The sequence below is a fragment of the Panthera uncia genome, assembly GCF_023721935.1.
Source record: "Panthera uncia isolate 11264 chromosome A1 unlocalized genomic scaffold, Puncia_PCG_1.0 HiC_scaffold_17, whole genome shotgun sequence".
Classification (NCBI taxonomy): Eukaryota; Metazoa; Chordata; class Mammalia; order Carnivora; family Felidae; genus Panthera; species Panthera uncia.
In genome coordinates, this window is record NW_026057577.1 from 27,580,609 (window position 1) to 27,597,686 (window position 17,078).

At 37.8% G+C, this 17,078-nt stretch overlaps 1 protein-coding gene across 1 annotated transcript; it reads left to right on the forward strand.

Annotated features, from left to right (window-relative positions):
* Nucleotides 1–1,247: 1,247 nt before the first annotated feature.
* On the forward strand, nucleotides 1,248–16,392 carry UBE2B (ubiquitin conjugating enzyme E2 B). The gene is made up of 6 exons (XM_049649198.1): nucleotides 1,248–1,421; nucleotides 3,497–3,577; nucleotides 4,790–4,815; nucleotides 9,990–10,079; nucleotides 14,013–14,101; nucleotides 15,059–16,392. The coding sequence occupies exons 1-6, from the start codon at nucleotides 1,378–1,380 to the stop codon at nucleotides 15,185–15,187; spliced, it is 459 nt and encodes a 152-aa protein (XP_049505155.1). The 5' UTR covers nucleotides 1,248–1,377; the 3' UTR covers nucleotides 15,188–16,392.
* The last annotated feature ends 686 nt before the right edge of the window (nucleotides 16,393–17,078 follow it).

The window sequence follows — 17,078 nt, forward strand, 5'->3', positions numbered from 1 at the left end:
TATACAGTGCTGAGAGTCCTGCAGACCTTTACTGGCCCTGAGGCCAGGCATTAAAGGAACTAGAGGGAGGGAAATGTCAGAATCCCCAAGGATCAACACCTCCTGAGCTCCCCGATGGGCAACAATTCAGGCCCATTTGCACCTTATTTGCTGGTGTACAAAACCTGAAACCAGTTATCCAGGTTAGATTTATAACCCCCCCCACCCATGTCTGCAAAATTTCTTCTTCACATCTGAGTCATATTTTTAGGCTTTCTTGACAACCAATCACACTTGGAAGTGCTCTCTTGAGATCTCCTCTCCATGTACCCCATCTTAGCCAAATCCGTGGACTTTTACACAGTTTGACACAAATCCTCAAATGAGTGCAGCCCCGTGTTCAGAAAATGTCTATAGAGATTGTGAACAAACTTTTAAAAAATCTGTATACCATACTTTTTTGTTCTCAGAATTTCCTACCCTAGAAACCCCATTGTAATGCATGTGCCAGGGTATTTGGTGGCCTAATGGAAGCATTTCAAGGGATTTTACGTGGTGTGTGCCTCAGCATTCAATGCTGCACTTATTATAAAAAGCGGAGGTCCTCTCATTGCCCCATGTATCAGATTTGATAAGCAGTTGAACTAACCACAAAGGATTTTAAATCCATATTATGTCTGACTTTGTTTTAATGAGTTAAGCAAAACGAGCTTTTGCTTAGGCCACAATCGCCGTCCCTGTTCAAACAAACCTTAGAGAAAACTAGTAAAAGTATCCCCCGGCCCTCAACCCCTTAAATTTAACTACCGGCTCCAGAAATCTGACCGAGCCTCCGATTCTGGCGACACTCCCACGTGATGCGTTCTAATCGCGTCACAGGGACACGTGGTTCTAGATACTTCGTCCCCTCCCCCTCAGGGGTGGATTGTTGACAATGCTGCCGGCAGTCACGTGACCTTACGTCATCCCACCTCCTTTCCCTGAAATCTCTGGCCCCGGATGCGTCTTTCTGTCCCCACCCGGTCCAGTTTAAACTAGTGAAAGGGGGAGAAACATAATGGCGTTTCAGTTTGGGGATCTCATAATCCAAATTTACATCTCTATATCAGACAGAACTAATTTATCTATTATATCAGGAAGCCAAAATGGACAGAATCCTGCTAAAAATTCCCACAACGAGCTCTCATACGCCCTGTACCCTTTTACCACACCCCTCACTCCGTGGTAGTGGCGGAGGGCGGAGGGATCTGGAGGCGGCGGAGGGAGACGTCATTGCAGGGTTGTTTGTGCAGTCTCGGCAGCGGTGGTGACCCACAGTGATTCGGCCGACGCGCCGGGGGGTGGGGGGGCTGCGCGGGACTCTTTTCTTTCAGACTGACCGCGGGGCAGCTGGCTAGCATGTCGACTCCGGCGCGGAGGAGGCTCATGAGGGATTTCAAGCGGTAAGGCCCCTCACCTTGGCCTGGGGGACGGCTCCTCCCCGTGGCTGTGGGGCTGCTGGGCGGGGATCCGGGACACCTTCCTCTCCTAACCCTAAGAGGGCCGACTATGGGCCCAGTGGAACCGACGGAAGCCCATTCCCCGTTCGCACTCCCCATCCTTCCTTCCTCGCTCTTCCTATTGAAGAAATTTTGATACCCCCTCCCCCAAAAGTAAAAAGATGGCTATGGACTATCCTAGGATGCCCCCGCTGCTCACTTGGGTCAGCTGCCGACGTCTGGCCCTAGAGCTCAAGCCTCATTCCCCCCCGCCCCTGCACCCTGCGGTGCCTCGTCCCCCAAAAGCGAACCCTTGCAGTCTTTTTCCCTGCTTGTTGCATCAGTTAGTTTTGCTGGATGGCCCTGCAGTCTTCTCTGAGGGGCAGGGTTGGGACGAAAAGCGCCCCCCCCCCATTCTTTCTGCAGTGAGGGTGGGGTCTGCAGCGCGAGGTCCGGAGGTTAGTAACCCATCCTCCGAAACCCGACTCCCCCTCGCCCGCCCGAAAGGACCTTGAGAACTGGCTTAGAGACCTGGGACTCGGGCTGGCAGCCCAGGCTGCCAGTGCCTTCTGGAACTCAGCTCTGTGGCTTGGCGTATAAAGCCCTATCTATAGCCTCCAAAGTCTGGAAAAATGCCTTCCTTAAGACTGGCGCTAACCTGATACTCCCTGGGTCTCCTTTTGTAAAATAGGGTTTTGTTAAGAGGTGTTGGGTTAGTGAGGAAGAAGTGCCTTTTTCTCAGTTGTTTACCTTTGATACTCGGAAGTACGGGGGAAAAAAACGGAAAACTGCACTAGATCCACTGCATAGTTTTAAGTGATTTTCTGGGGAGACCTGCCCTGGTTGAGACAAAATATCCAGTAGCTGCTCAGGAAGTAACCTTTCAACTTCGCCATTAGAAAGCCATAGGTGAGGCATTTGGAAGCCATTGTTTTGAGCTTTGGATAGTTTATCATTGAATATATTCTAATTTAGCCGTTTACCTTTGGTGGACATGAAGCAGCATAATTCCTTTAAGGGTTCTGGTCATCGTGGCTTAATCAGATTGACTGAAAAGAACTATTTTTATGTAGACTAATTTGAAAGTATGTTACCTGACAATCACTACAGATTTATGTCTGTATATAAAATGTCTCGCTTATTTTTTTACTGAAATGACAGTCTGTACAAGGAGGTGCTCTATTTGGTGCAAAAGTTGTCTTCTGAAACTTAAAACCAAATTTCACGTTCCGGTGATTGAAATCCAAATAATAAAAGTTCAGCTCCTTTCCATTGTTACTCTGGTTTCTTACTGCACTTTTCTGTTTAATTCTGAGTTGAACACATGGCACCTTTGGTAGTTTTCCAAGGGCTTCATGTTACAAGAATTTGATTATGACATGTTGGAAGGTAGCTTTGTATTGAGTCTCTTGATAATGAGAGATAGATTTAGCTATATTGCAGGTCTTTAAAATAGGGATTGATGAAAAAATCTAATTGAAGCTTGATTTCTTTAAAGGCTGTTGCTAATTGAAACAAATGAGATAAAGCTATTCTCCTGCCTAACACTAGTTTCCTGATTAAATTGAATATAAATATTTTCAGCCATTTAGTGTTTGCCTTGAGGGTCCTTTTGGGGGGTGGGGGTGCTGTTGCACAGGTAGCTGTGGTTAGGACTCACACAGTCTCAGCATGTTTATGGCAGCAAAATTGATGGTGCGTAAAAATATTTTTTGCATTCAGGGCTTTTAATTTTTGTTGTTGATGGCAGTCTGTACTTATCAGTTCTCGAAGATATTTCTTAACTTTGAACCTTGATATTTGAGGAGGGATGACTCCAAAGCACTTTGGAATTTTAGATAATTTGAAGACGTATTTAATAGGTATATACCTGTTAAGTTTTTTTTTTAAGTCCTATGGTTTATTACACCTCGGCACAAGAACAAGGAGATGGATTTAGTTTGTATTAGAGTAGATTGTACAGACCACAGGAGTTCTGTTTGGCATTCTTAGTGACTTAAAGCTGTTCAACTTTGGAAATTACTACTCTGGATTTCTAGATTGCAAGAGGACCCACCTGTGGGTGTCAGTGGCGCACCATCTGAAAACAACATCATGCAGTGGAATGCAGTTATATTTGGGTGAGTGGAAAGGTATAACAAATGATAGGTGTAGTAATTCTTTTTAAAAAGCGAATGTATCGGCTAGGGAAAGAGACTGAAGTGGAACTGAGGAATCTTACAGAAACTGCAAAGTAAATTAGAAAAAAAAACCTGCCAATAAGTGTTTTTGTAGTTATGTAAAATTTATTTGCATTGGTGTTACTGTCTATGACTTTCTAATCCCTTTGGGTTTTACCTGATAAAAATATCATTCGAAACTAAATGAGCAAAGGTAAATTATTTTGTACAAAGTGTACCAACAAGTGTTTATGGTTGCATTCTTTGGTAACTAAAAAAGCTAGGAGTAAAAAATACTGACAACTTGGAGTGTGGTAAGAATTTAAATAAAAATGTCTCACACCTTGGTGTGAAATAACCGGAGCCTTTTGAGAAGCGGTCTATGTTTTATATATTATATGTATTGCATACATGCTTCTTAATTTAGAATTTTATTATGCTTTCTTTTGTTTTCCTGGATTTGATCTTTTTTCTTTCATACTTTTTAAACTTGGGTTTTACACTCAAACTTTAAAGGAATACCTTCATAAACAATTGAGTTGCAATGAGTTGTAAGAGTTCATGTTAAAAACTAGTGAAAACAATGAGTGTAGTTCGCTCTTTTAAAGGAAAGAGATTAAATTCAGACTAACATGCTTTGAGATCCTGAATGCCTTGAAAGAACTAATTAAACTTGATAGTGCTGCTTATGAAAGATGAAATTGGCATATAGAGGCAGGGAAGAGATTTGAGAAAAAAAAGTATCTTTCTTGGTTTACATCAGTTCTGTCTAGCTGTTTGGAACAAGAGCTTTACTGGGAAGCAGAACACTGGTGTTACAGTTTTCTTTAAAAGTGATTTCCATCTTACTGATGTAAATTGAAAATACGACTTTTTCTCTTAAGAAGACACTGGTTGGTATTTATGAACTTAATTCTTCTTCTACTAAGGTTGTGACCCCCCCTTTTTTTTAATTTAAAACCAGCCTAAAATGAAAACTTTGAAAATAGTTACCCTGTATGCCTATATCTCTAAAAATCTAGGGCTAACATGACAGTGAACCAACACTATCTTTAAAACTTCACAGATCACTAGAATGAGCCCCTCCTTCTCTGAGTTTATCCTTTTCACTCTTAAAAATCAGGAAGAGGCAGAATGAAAACATCTTTTAATCAGAAATCTTCTTGTTTTCAGACCAGAAGGGACACCCTTTGAAGATGGTAAGTCATTCTCATTATGTTTTCTGTAATATTAGGACACTGCTTTTTAAGCAGGAAGTTGTAACAACAGCATATCTAATTTAAAACTATTTTCTGTCATTATTAGGTCATACTAAAACTAGTGCTAAGAAGTCATAGTTTACAGAGGACTTTCTTTCCAAGTCACTTTGATCACTATCCATTGCAAGTTCTTTGTGTTACTTTGGTATTTGGCTGTAGAACTATAGGCCTAGTTGGTAGGTTAAAGGAGGATAATTGTGCACTTTTTTCGGGGGGGGGGGGGGGGGGGGGGGGGGGGCCAAGGGGGGGGTGCCGGAGAGAATCCCAAGCAGGCTTCACACTGTCAGCGCGGAGCATGATGCCAGGCTCGAACTCATGAACTGTTGAGATCGTGACCTGAGCCGAAATCAAGAGTCAGATGCTTAACCTGATGAGCCACCCAGGCGCCCTTGGTGCTTTTTTAACATTGGTATCTATGCTGATGGGGTGTTGAGCCGAAATTGCTCTTAAACACACATAGCTGGGGCACCTGGCTGGCTCATTCAGTAAAGCATGCGAATCTCAATCTTGGGGTTATAAATTTGAGCCCCATGTTGGGTGTAGAGATGACTTGATAAAAATAAAATAAGAAATCTTTTAAAAAATGGCTGCCAGTAGTTTCACACCTAGCTAGCATTTGACATCCATAAATAGGATTCTGCATGATCATTTGTCTCTTAAATTTAGTATTTTCACCAAGACCCAGGTCCTTAGATTTTTCCCTAATTATAGCATGGATATTAAGAATTGTTGAACAGGTTTGTTTTAATTATCAAAATGGTTTCAGAATTAAGCCATTGAAGATAATTTGCACAGATATACTGATTGCAGTACTGTTTTTAAAGAGAGAACCTGAATGCCAGTAGGGGAAATGGTTAAGTAAATTATGATATATCTAGATTCTAGAATATTATGTACCCGTTAAAGAATAAGGTAGATCTGGTCGTACATTTCAAGACACAAAAAAAGTTTCAGAATAACATATATTGTATTACAGTTTTACTAAATATATACATGCAGGTGTGTGTGTATTAAAGGGTTTTATACCACACTTACCAGTGGTTACCTCTGGGTGGGGGTAAAGAATTGAAGAAAAGGACTTAAGGACTTCAGCTTTTTACAGTTTATCAGGAGATTCTCAGGGCTCCCTTAAAGTCCCTGAAACTGTTTCACGGATACCTTGTGATCAAAACTGTCTGTTTATACCAGGGTGTCTGGTATGTGTCCAGAGTTAAGTGTCCAGCTCTTAATTGCGGCTCGGTTCATGATCTCTTAGTTCATGAGATTTGAGCCCCGCATTGGGCTGTGCGCTGACAGAGATTGGGATTCTTTCTCTCCCTCTCTCTGTGCCCTTACCACACTCACTCACTTTCATTCTTTCTCTCTCAAATAAGTAAACATTTAAAAAAATTTCATACCACTAGTGAGGCACTATTTGCCTTGTTTATTCTATTCAAATTAGTACTAATGGTACAAAACCTTTAGTAGTTATAAGTGGACCTGTGCAGTTTAGCATCTTGGCACAAATCAAGATGGTGGCTCTATACTGTACTAACAGTCATTGCATTCTTTTTATTTATTTAAGAAATAAATGTATTTTAAAGATTTTAATTTTTAAGTAATCTCTACATCCAAAATGAGCCTGGAACTCCCCCCTCTGAGATCAGGAGTTGCATGCTCCATCGGCTGAGCCAGCCAGACACCCCATATTCTTTGTAATTTATTGATTGAGGAGGAGACAGAGAGGGAATCCCAAGCAGGCTCTGTGCTGACAGAATGGGGCTCGAACCCAGGAACATTGAGATCATGACCTGAGCCAAAATCAAGAGTCATTCACTTAACTGACTGAGCCACCCAGGCAACCCATTGTTCTTGGCGTTTTTTAAAGAGATGTGCTGTTTATTATTTTTTTTAATCTTTATTTAAATTCAAGTTAATTTCTTCTGTGATTTTAAAAGTTACCAATTTCACTTAAAAACATCTTGATGACAAAAAAGATACATCTTGGTAAAAAAGTAAATATTAATACTATTGAATTTTGAACCTTGGGGTGCCTGAGTGGCTGGCTCATTGTTACACATCCGGTTCTTGATTTTGGCTCAGGTCTTGATTTTAGGGTTGTGAGATCAAGTCCCATGTAGGATTCTGTGCTGGGCTTGGAGCCTGCTTGAGATTCTCTGCCTCCCTCTTCCTCTCTCCCCCCTCCTCTCCCCCCTCCTCTCCTTCCTTCTCTCTCCCCCTCCCTCCTCCTGTCTCCCTCTCCCTTCTCCTCCTTCCCTTTAAGCCCCTCCCCCGCACCCCCCCCTCTGTCTCTCTCTCAAAAAAAAAATTCTGACCCTTTAGTATACATTTTTAAAATCTTCTGTGTGATTAGGTGGGAAGTATGCATAAAACACTTCTGTGACAATTGTCTGGAAAAAAAGCACGTGCAGTTGTCAGAGTTGCAACATAAACTGCTTTTCTTCATGGAGCATTTCTACTTGAATGAATGACTGAGAGACGAACTGTCATAATTTAGATTTGACTGTATGGCAGACATACTTAAAAGTGATGAACTGAACTGTACTTCAAGACTTCTCTGATAAGATCAGTAGGTGGTTACCTAATTGTGATTTGTTTTTTGATAGTATATAATGAAATGTGGCAGAATTTACATTTGTATAAGTCTGTATTTTTTTTGTTACTAATGTATGATACTAGAAAATTATGGATGAATAAAAGATTTATGCATTGTGCAACAGATTTTAGTGTAACTGATGCAAAACGTTTATTGATACGGTTTCAGATTCTACATTGCAATTAACCTTTAAAACCCTACCAGTTCTTTAGTAATCAAAAAAGAATATCTACAACTATCTGAAAAAACAATGAAAATACTCTACTTTTTCATTTACCGATTTTATGAAGCCTGATTTGCTTCCTATCCCTCAACCAAAACAGCATATTGTAACAGATTGCAGAAGTAGCTAAGAAAATCCAGCTGTCTTCTGTTAAAGCCAATCATTAAGGAGACTTGCAGAATTGTAAAACAGTGCTACACTTCTCACTATCTTTGGGGGGGGGGGAGATAATATTATTTTTAATTTAATGTGTAGGTTACACATATACTTAGGTTTCATACTTAGGTTAATGTGTAGTGAGTTTACAGTAATTAATATTTAAAATTTTTCTGAGTTGGGGGAGCCTGGCTGGCCCAGTCATTAGAACATGTGACTTTTGATCTCCAGGTCAAAACAGTTAGAGCCCCATATTGGGCATAGAAATTACTTCCAAAATTTTTTAGTTCAATCCTCTAATATAAGAAATACTGATAGTTAGAGACACCTGGATGGCTCAATCAGTAGAGCATGCAACTCTTGATCCAGGGTTGTAAGTTTGAGCACATGTTGGGTACAGAGATTGCTTAAGCAAAAAATCTTTAACAAAAAAAAAAAAGAAAGAAAGAAACACTGATAGTTAAATCCAGTAGCATGCTGGAAGCAGTTTGTACCAACTGATTCATGACAACAGAATGTTAAAAACTGGGGGAATTGTTGGAAGCTAGTTACTAAAGAGCCAATATTTTTAAATGAAGTTATTTTTCATTTTTGGTGGAAATATATAAAATGGTATGCTATCACATGTATCTCTCCCCATCTTAATATTCCGTTGACTTCCCATTGGAAACATGGCTGTGGTTGGGAATACGAGTATAAAGGGGTCCTGAGACTCCATAAGGTAGGGGAAAATCTTGAAAATAGGTTTTCTAGGGGCACCTGGGTGGCTCAGTCGGTTAAGCATCCAACTTCAGCTTAGGTCATGATCTCACGGTTTGCGTTGGGCTCTGTGCTGACAGCTCAGAGCCTGGAGCCTCCTTGGGATTCTGTGTCTCCCTCTCTCTCTGCCCCTCCCCCATTCATGCTCTGTTTCTCTCTGTCTCAAAAATAAATAAACATAAAATTTTTTTTAAACTGTTCTGTATTTGTGTAGCCTGAAATTTTTACATTATACTTTTTTTAATTAAACTGTAAACTTTCAAAATACATTATTAGATATAAGGCTGCCTTCACCATTTAACTGTACATTTCATAATACCTCGATTCAGAATATGAAATAGATAACACATTTGATTTTGCTTTTATCTTTGACCTACCTAATCCCAAATGTCCAAATGGCAAAAAAAAAAAAAAAAAAAAAAATGTAAAAGAGAGGTTATGTACTAAATACGTAAAGGTAAAATACAAGATAGAATAAATAGAAGAAAGGATTTTTGTTTTGCTTTTTAAAACTGCATTGATGAATTAAGGGAAGAACCTTGTAGAAACATCTGGAATGGTTTAAACTTCTATTGACTTCATTAGGAATAAGGCTCAATTTACAGAGTATTATAAATACTCAAGGGTTGTAGTTGGAATGCCTCTTCAACCTTTGGGAAGATTTCCTCAAAATAAAAAACTGGATAGTATATAAACAGAAAAGTCTAGAAAGACAAAACCACTAATAATGGTTATTTCTGCATAATAAATTTGGAATTGGAATTGAGAGTTCTTAGTACACTGTGAATAGACTGACTTTGTTAGAAGTGCATAAATTTTTTAAAAGCCTATGCTTGTACTTACCATAAAATACTGCTTTACAAGGTGTACCACTTTGGTCTGTAACCTAAAATAGGCAGTTACACTAACACTAGTGATTCTTGGCATATTTAAGTGAACAGATTCGTATGGGGACAGAAGAGACCTTTCAGATTAGTGTCCATGCCTCCAGTCTAAGTCATTTGTTGTGTGGTAGTTACCCCCTCTCACAATCCTTTGGCATACACCCCTCTAAGCTATAATAAACTAGCTGTAGTTCCCCAAATGTACATTTTAAACTTTGGTAGCTAGGGCCAAATTGCCTTCCAAAAGTATGGCAGTTAACATTCCCACCCATAGCACTTGAAAGTGTGTGTTCCCAAGTGCTTGCCAATGTTGTGTGGTAACCAGTCTAACGTAAATCAAAGTGTTTTTAGTGTGTTTTATGTACTAAGCCAAAATTGACATTAATTTTTGTGTGGTTGTGCAAAAACACCAGTATTGGGTTGGGGATTCGTTGATGAAGAGATTAAAAATTTTGCTTGTCTTTACTATAATTATTTTGGTTTGTTTTCTATCTAGGTACTTTTAAACTAGTAATAGAATTTTCTGAAGAGTATCCAAATAAACCACCAACTGTTAGGTTTTTATCCAAAATGTTTCATCCAAATGGTAAGTAACATTTTATTACACTTCACAAATGATGAGGGGAGGGGGGAAAGAGTGGCAGTGGCTTCCTTCCTGTTATGCCTTCCCTTCTACTTCTCACTTCTAGATGTTGCTTCCATGTCAGTATTAGCTATGGTTTTGTATCCTGGAATCTTTAGAAGGTTCCAAATTTCAAGTAAAGTTTTGTTTTAATACTTCTGATTTTAAAATAATATCCTTTTTATTCTTTTTTAAGAGAGGTGCTTTTTTTTTTAAGTTTATTTATTTATATTTAGAAAGAGCATGAGGAGTGGGGCAGGAGAGAAGGAATCCCAAGCAGGCTCTGCATTGTCAGCACAGAGCCCAGTTTCAAACTGTGAAATCATGACCTGAGCTGAAACCAAGAGTTGGACTCTTTAATTGACTGAGCCACCCAGGTGCCCCTAAAATAATACCTATTTATTTGTAGAAATGTGAAAGATACCAAAAATAATTTGTTGCTTAAAATTTAGCTTTTAAATAATGCAAGTGCTTGTTCAAAACTGAGATTGTTCTATATAATTTCTTTATAGATACTGTGATATAATTTTTTATATAGATATATAGGTACTGTGAGTACCTTATTAACTATTCTTTTACATCCTTTTTTTTTTAATTTTATTTTTTTATTATTTTTTTAATTTACATCCAGATTAGCATATAGTGCAACAATGATTTCAGGAGTGGATTCCTTTAATTCCCCTTACCCATTTAGCCCATCCCCCCTGCCACAACCCCTCCATTAACCCTCGGTTTGTTCTCCATATTTATGAGTCTCTTCTGTTTTGTCCTCCTCCCTGTTTTTATATTATTTTTGTTTCCCTTATGTTCATCTGTTTTCTTTTATATCCTTCTTAATGGCTGTAGAATGTTTTATGAGTCATAATTTATTTAATGTGTCCAGTTGGTGATTTTCAGTTTATAATTTAATTTATTTATTTTTAAAGTTTATTTATTTAGAGAGAAAGTGAGGGAGGGGCAGAGAAAGAGGGAGTGAGAGAATCCCAAGCAGGTTCTGCGCTGTGAGCCCAGAGCCCATTGCAGGGCTTGAATTCAAGAACTGTGAGATAATGAACCGAGCGAGATTAAGAGTCAGATGTTTAACCAACTGAGCCACCCAGGCACCCTAGTTGGTGATTGCAGAACCTGACTTGGGGCTCAAACTCCTGACCATGAGATTGTGACCTGAGCCAGAATCCAGAGTAGGATGCTCAAGGGACTCAGCCACCCAGGTGCCCCTTAAATAGCACTTTGAACATTCTTGAAAACCTTCCCAAATACCCATACTATTGTTATAGAATATAAGCTTTTACAAGTGGGATTATTGGGTCAAACATTCATATGTTTTCAAGACTTTTTTAAATACAGTTTTCCATTTTTTCTCTATTCCTGTTTTCACTTGTAGAAATTACTGTTTTCCATAAATGATTGCTGAGTGACTCTATAATTAAATTTGCTCTTCTGTGATCTCTTATTTATTTCAAATATATGTATATTCCTGGATTATGAATACAGTATGAAAGATTTAAGTTTTCTTTTTTATAACCTTTGTTCATTTAAATATGGTCTTCTCCATCAGTTCACTTAATTCCAGAAGGAGTCACTTAACATTTATTTCACTTTTATCTTAGACTTGTTATCGAATCAAATTCACAATGTGGTAAGAAGGCTCTGTAAATCAAAGTGGGAAACACTGTATAATGTGCAGGGGGTGGTGGTGGTCTATGTGTGTAAGGTGTGTAGTATTTTCAACCTTAGGGAAACATGTATTAGATTATTTCTCATCCCTTTGTATTAATAACATGGTTTCCCTTTTTTCTTTTATCAGAATTTTTTTTTCAGTTTATTTATTTTGATAGAGCAGGAAAGGGGCAGAGAGGGAAGGAGAGAGAGAGAGAGAGAGAGAGAGAGAGAGACCCAAGCACGCTCCACAGCAGCAGCGTGGAGCCCGGTGTGCTCAAACTCCCCAACCATGACCTGAGCCAAAGTCAGATGCTTAACTGAACCACCCAGGCACCTTAGTATTTTATTAACTTTCTGGTCTACTTTTTAAACATCTTTATTTGAAGTATCATTCATGTATCATGCTATTCATTCATTTAAATTGTACAGTTCATTGGATTTTAGTATATTCACTGAGTTATGCAGCCATCACCATAATCACGTTTAGAACATTTTATCTCTCCCAAAAAAAATCCCATGACAACGAGCAGTCCTTCTCCTTTGTCCCAGCACCCCAGCCCTAGGCAGTCATATTTTCTGTCTCTATGTATTTGCCCTGTTCTGGACATTTCATATAAATGAAATCCTATAATTCACGTGGGCTTTTTGTAGCTTTCAGCTAGCATAGTTTTCAGGGTTCATTGATGTTTTAACCGTACTTCATTTCCTTTTATTGCTTCAAGTGAGATTTCATTTTATGAATATACTGTATTTTGTTTATCCATTTATCATTTGATGAATGTTTGTGGCTTCTAGTTTACTTTTGGATTACTTTAAATAGTTACTCCTTTGAAACTTAATCTATACTTAAGTGTTTTGTTGTGTAGACTTGCCAAGTTTGATGTTCCTGTAGGATAGATAGTAAGCCACTGTAAGCTGCTTTAAAGCAGAGAGTTAAATCTGATCTAAAGCTAAAAAGTAGACATAGCTAGCACATGGATGGTCATTGACGCCATGAGAGTGGATAACATCGCCCAGAGGGTGTATACAGGGCAAGAAGGAAGAGGATGGAGATTAGAACCCTGAGAAATGACAGCATTTATGTATAATTTGCCCCTCTCCCCAAAAAAGCCTCACTATTCTTATCTTTATGTGGAGTGATCTGGCTGGTTCCATGAAGTTTTCCAAAGTTTGGCAGTATGTATAACATTTAAACGGATTTACCCTTCATCAAGACAGCAGTTCCACTTGTGGAAGTTTATCATGTAGACATGTAGTCTCACAAGTGTTCACTGGGGTGCCTGGGTGGCTCCGTTGGTTAAGCATCCTACTCTTGATTTTGACTCAGGTCCTCATCTCACACTTCATGAGTTAGAGCCCCGCGTTGGGCTCTGCACTGATGGCATGGAGCCTGCTTAGGAGTCTCAACATTAAAAAAAAAAAAAGAAAATTATGTTCATTAATTCACATACAGTTTAAGAGGGGAAAAAAACCTCCCAAATGTTAAAGACTTAAAACGTTTTAATCACTTGGTTTTCATTTTTTATGAAAGGAATGCATACTCGTTTTAAAAATAAATCATAAAATACAAGAAAAGGTAAAAGACAACAAGACCCTTTATAATCCTGTGATTTACAGATAGCCTGTACTTACATTTTGACATTTAGTCTTACAAATGTTTTTGTGACTACACATATTGCAAATGAAAAAATTTAAATATTTTGTAAATTCTTTACAAAATTTATTGTAAATTTTTACCACATTTGGAATCTTATTGGGGCATCTGGGTGACCTCGTCGATTAAGCTTCGACTATTGATACCAGCTCAGGTCATGATCTCACAGACATGAGATTGAGCCCTGTGTCAGGCTCCATGCTGAGTGTGGAGCCTGCTTGGGATTCTGTCTCTTTCAAAATAAGTAAATATTTTAAGAAATAATAAATAAAAATAGAAACTTATTAACATATCATGTATGTCTTTGTATATCATTACCTTAGGGTGGATATATGTTTTTTTTTTTTTTTAAGAGCTTTATTTAAGGAATTTAGAAATAGGGAATTTAAACAGATTCAACTCTGAAATTCTTCTGATGAGTGCAAAATAGGAGAACACTGATTTTTCTGTGAGACAGGGTTTAGTAATTAATGTTCACAACTTCTGATGGGGCCAGGCATTCTATTTGTAGTAAAGATTTCTCTTTAACTGTTAAGTATGATAAAGTTAATATGTAACCAGTTTTAGTGTTGTCTTTGCAGTGTATGCTGATGGCAGCATATGTTTAGATATCCTTCAGAATCGATGGAGTCCAACATATGACGTATCTTCTATCTTAACATCAATTCAGGTAAGTGTGTGTTAGGATGCATCATGATTTTTCAAGATTGTGCGGGATATAGTCAGCTTCTTTTGGAGCACTCTAAAGACCCAAGTGAGCAAACTAAGCTTCCCAGCACCCAGGTAACCAATGGCACAGCTTGGATAAAAACCCATGATTTTTAGACAGTTGGTCTGCTTTTTTTGTTAGTGACCACACTGGACCAAATCCATGGTCATTTTCCTGATCCTTGTGTAAATAAAGTGTTCTCACAGGTCAAGCATGAGTTGTGCCCAAGAAGCATAGCCAGAGGATGTGGAGAAGGAAGAAAACTCTTCTTGGAGATAGAGAAAGAGGATTGCTTATAAAAACCATAGAGACCTCAAGAAACTGCCAAGTGCAGAGAAGCAGTCATGAGTATGAATATGTTATCCCATCCGAGAAATTGTTTAAAAAAAAAAAAGAAGAAGAAGATAGTGTTAACCATCTGTCAAAACACTCTGGTGGGTTCAGAGTTGACCTTGAATGAAAGTTTTGGAGAGAGGTGGACTGAGGGTTATTTTAGTTTGTGGATTTCATAGGATCACAATTAAATTTTTGCTTGAGACATTTTTAAAGCTTTTTCTATCACATTTCTTTTTAATTCAGATCATTTTATAAACATTGTTTTCAGCTATTTCTATTTCTTGGCTAATGGTTTCAGTATGTTGAAGAATATTCTTTTCCAATTTCCTTGAAATTAGAGGTCTTAAGACAATTGAGAACTATGAGTTTTGGAAGTTTAAGTTTTCTAGCATCAGGAAAGTTATTACAGTGATCAGGCCATTTCTGAAACTATTTAAGACCTAAAAATACAGAAGATCTATCTGCCATTTCATTAGTGAATAATTTGTTGTTTTGTACAACTCCTGTGCTTCATATCTAACCCACGTTAATGTAAAGAATAACTTTGCAAATCTTTTTTTTCTTTTCTGTCTTTCCATCTAGTCTCTGCTGGATGAACCGAATCCAAACAGTCCAGCCAATAGCCAGGCAGCACAGCTTTATCAGGAAAACAAACGAGAATATGAGAAAAGAGTTTCGGCCATTGTTGAACAAAGCTGGAATGATTCATAATAGACAACTGGTCTGTTAATTTTTTTCATCATTGTTGTGTATAATTTACCTCTCAGTAGAAAGGCTAACACATTTTAAGTGCCACAGGTTTTAAGGATTCTGCAGAAAAAAAAAAGTCCTTCAGTTTAGAACCTACAAAAGCTTGTGTATCTTGATTAATGTACTTTTTATTGCATGGTGTGAACTAAGTTATTGCTTACATAAATTTGTAATATATCCTGTTTGTATTTTTTTCCAAGTGTATAATGTTGGTGTGGAGTTTTCATGACAGAATAATACACATTTTGTAAATCTGTACTTTTTTCAAATATTGAATGCCTTATTTTTGAATTCTTTAGATTTTTAAATTGGAGAAAAGCACTTAAAGTTTTTTATATATGAATATTACATGTAAAGCTGTTAAAATACATAACTTCAGTGCAAGAGACTTTGTCACTTATTTCCTTATCTGTGTAGGAGGGGTTAATAAGTCTCTGGCTCTCCCATCAATTGATAGTTTCATTTCCAATTTCAAAAGAACAGATTGATATTTTATCAAGAAATTCTTCAAATTTGATTCTAAACACCAATTATAATTTCACACTTTATTTTGAATGAATGAAACTATATCAGTTTCACTTGAGCAATCATAGACATAACTGGTTTGATTCTGTCCCACTCTGTATTTAGGCCACTTGTTACTGTTTCTTCCTGCACTATTTACTGTTAAACTGTACCTTTTGCAATTTCACAGTTTGTACCTCTACGTGAGGAATTGGCACCTCTACCTGGAGCACAGAGCTAATGCAATTTATTTTGCTGCTTGATAGCACTTTAAAAGTTTTTTGATAAAGTAAAACTGTAAACACTTATCAAAACCCATGCCCCACTATTAACACTGAATAAGATTTGATTGCATTGGTTTAGCAAGGCAGATATTTGGAAGGAATCTTGGTGTAACTTAAAATATTTGAAAACTGCCTTTTAATGCAATTGCGTATCTGTTTATTCTGGAAAATTGTTTTAATACCAGGGCCTGCTGAGTTGCATTCTCTTGTGGAGATTTTTTTTTTTTTTATCTCCTAAGTTGTATAAAAGTTGTACTGCATCTTAGTTTACTGGATAAATTTAAAACACAGTATTGTAGAAAGCTAATACAAAGCTATCCTATGCCTTCAAATAGCACAGAAAATGGAAAATATACAAGTAAATTCTGTTGAATCACCTGTGTAGTCTTTCTAGTTCAGTTAAAACAGCTATTGAGTAACCCCAGTAGTTTCTTGTCCTATTCTTACCAGCTTAGTAAGCTAGTAGCTGCTTCTCTGTTGGAAGACTGTAGGATAGCAATATGTACAGCTTCTATTTATTAAGCAAAGTTTAACACTGGAAGGATGTTTCCCTTTAAAAGTTATTACTTGGCAAATTTTGGAGTAAGTATGATCTTAGGAAGCTTTTCATACAAATGAGAGTCCACTCACTGGAATTAATGGCCAAAAAAAAAAAAAAAAAGTTTAAAGGTACTTTTTGGTCACATCAAATGTGTGATGCTTTCATATTCAGCTCTCAGACAAATTATAGTTCCCGTAGACATTACTCCAGTGACTGACTGACTCTTATTTTAAATACACAGTAGGTATGAGAGTCTCCCCTCTTATTTCATTAAATGCTATTTGGTTACTGCTTCAAAATCTATTTTTACCTTAATCTGTTTTCCTCTTCCCATCTAAAATTGAAACATTTCAGGTATTGATAATTATAAGCGGGTTACATCTCACTTTGCAGGGAGTCTGTGAGCTCCAAGTCCTAAATTCAGCACAACCTAAAACTCCTACCATGAAACTCAACATTCCCAGTAGAGAAAATTCTTAGTCCTCTCCCAATTACTCCTCAGGTATTTTCTTCAGCCTTGGAA

Coding starts and splice junctions, on each gene's coding strand:
- UBE2B (XM_049649198.1), top strand. CDS start 1,378: ATGTCGACTCCGGCGCGGAGGAGGCTCATGAGGGATTTCAAGCG. Junction 4,816..9,989: donor AGGGACACCCTTTGAAGATG/GTAAGTCATTCT, acceptor TTTTCTATCTAG/GTACTTTTAAACTAGTAATA. Junction 10,080..14,012: donor CAAAATGTTTCATCCAAATG/GTAAGTAACATT, acceptor TTGTCTTTGCAG/TGTATGCTGATGGCAGCATA.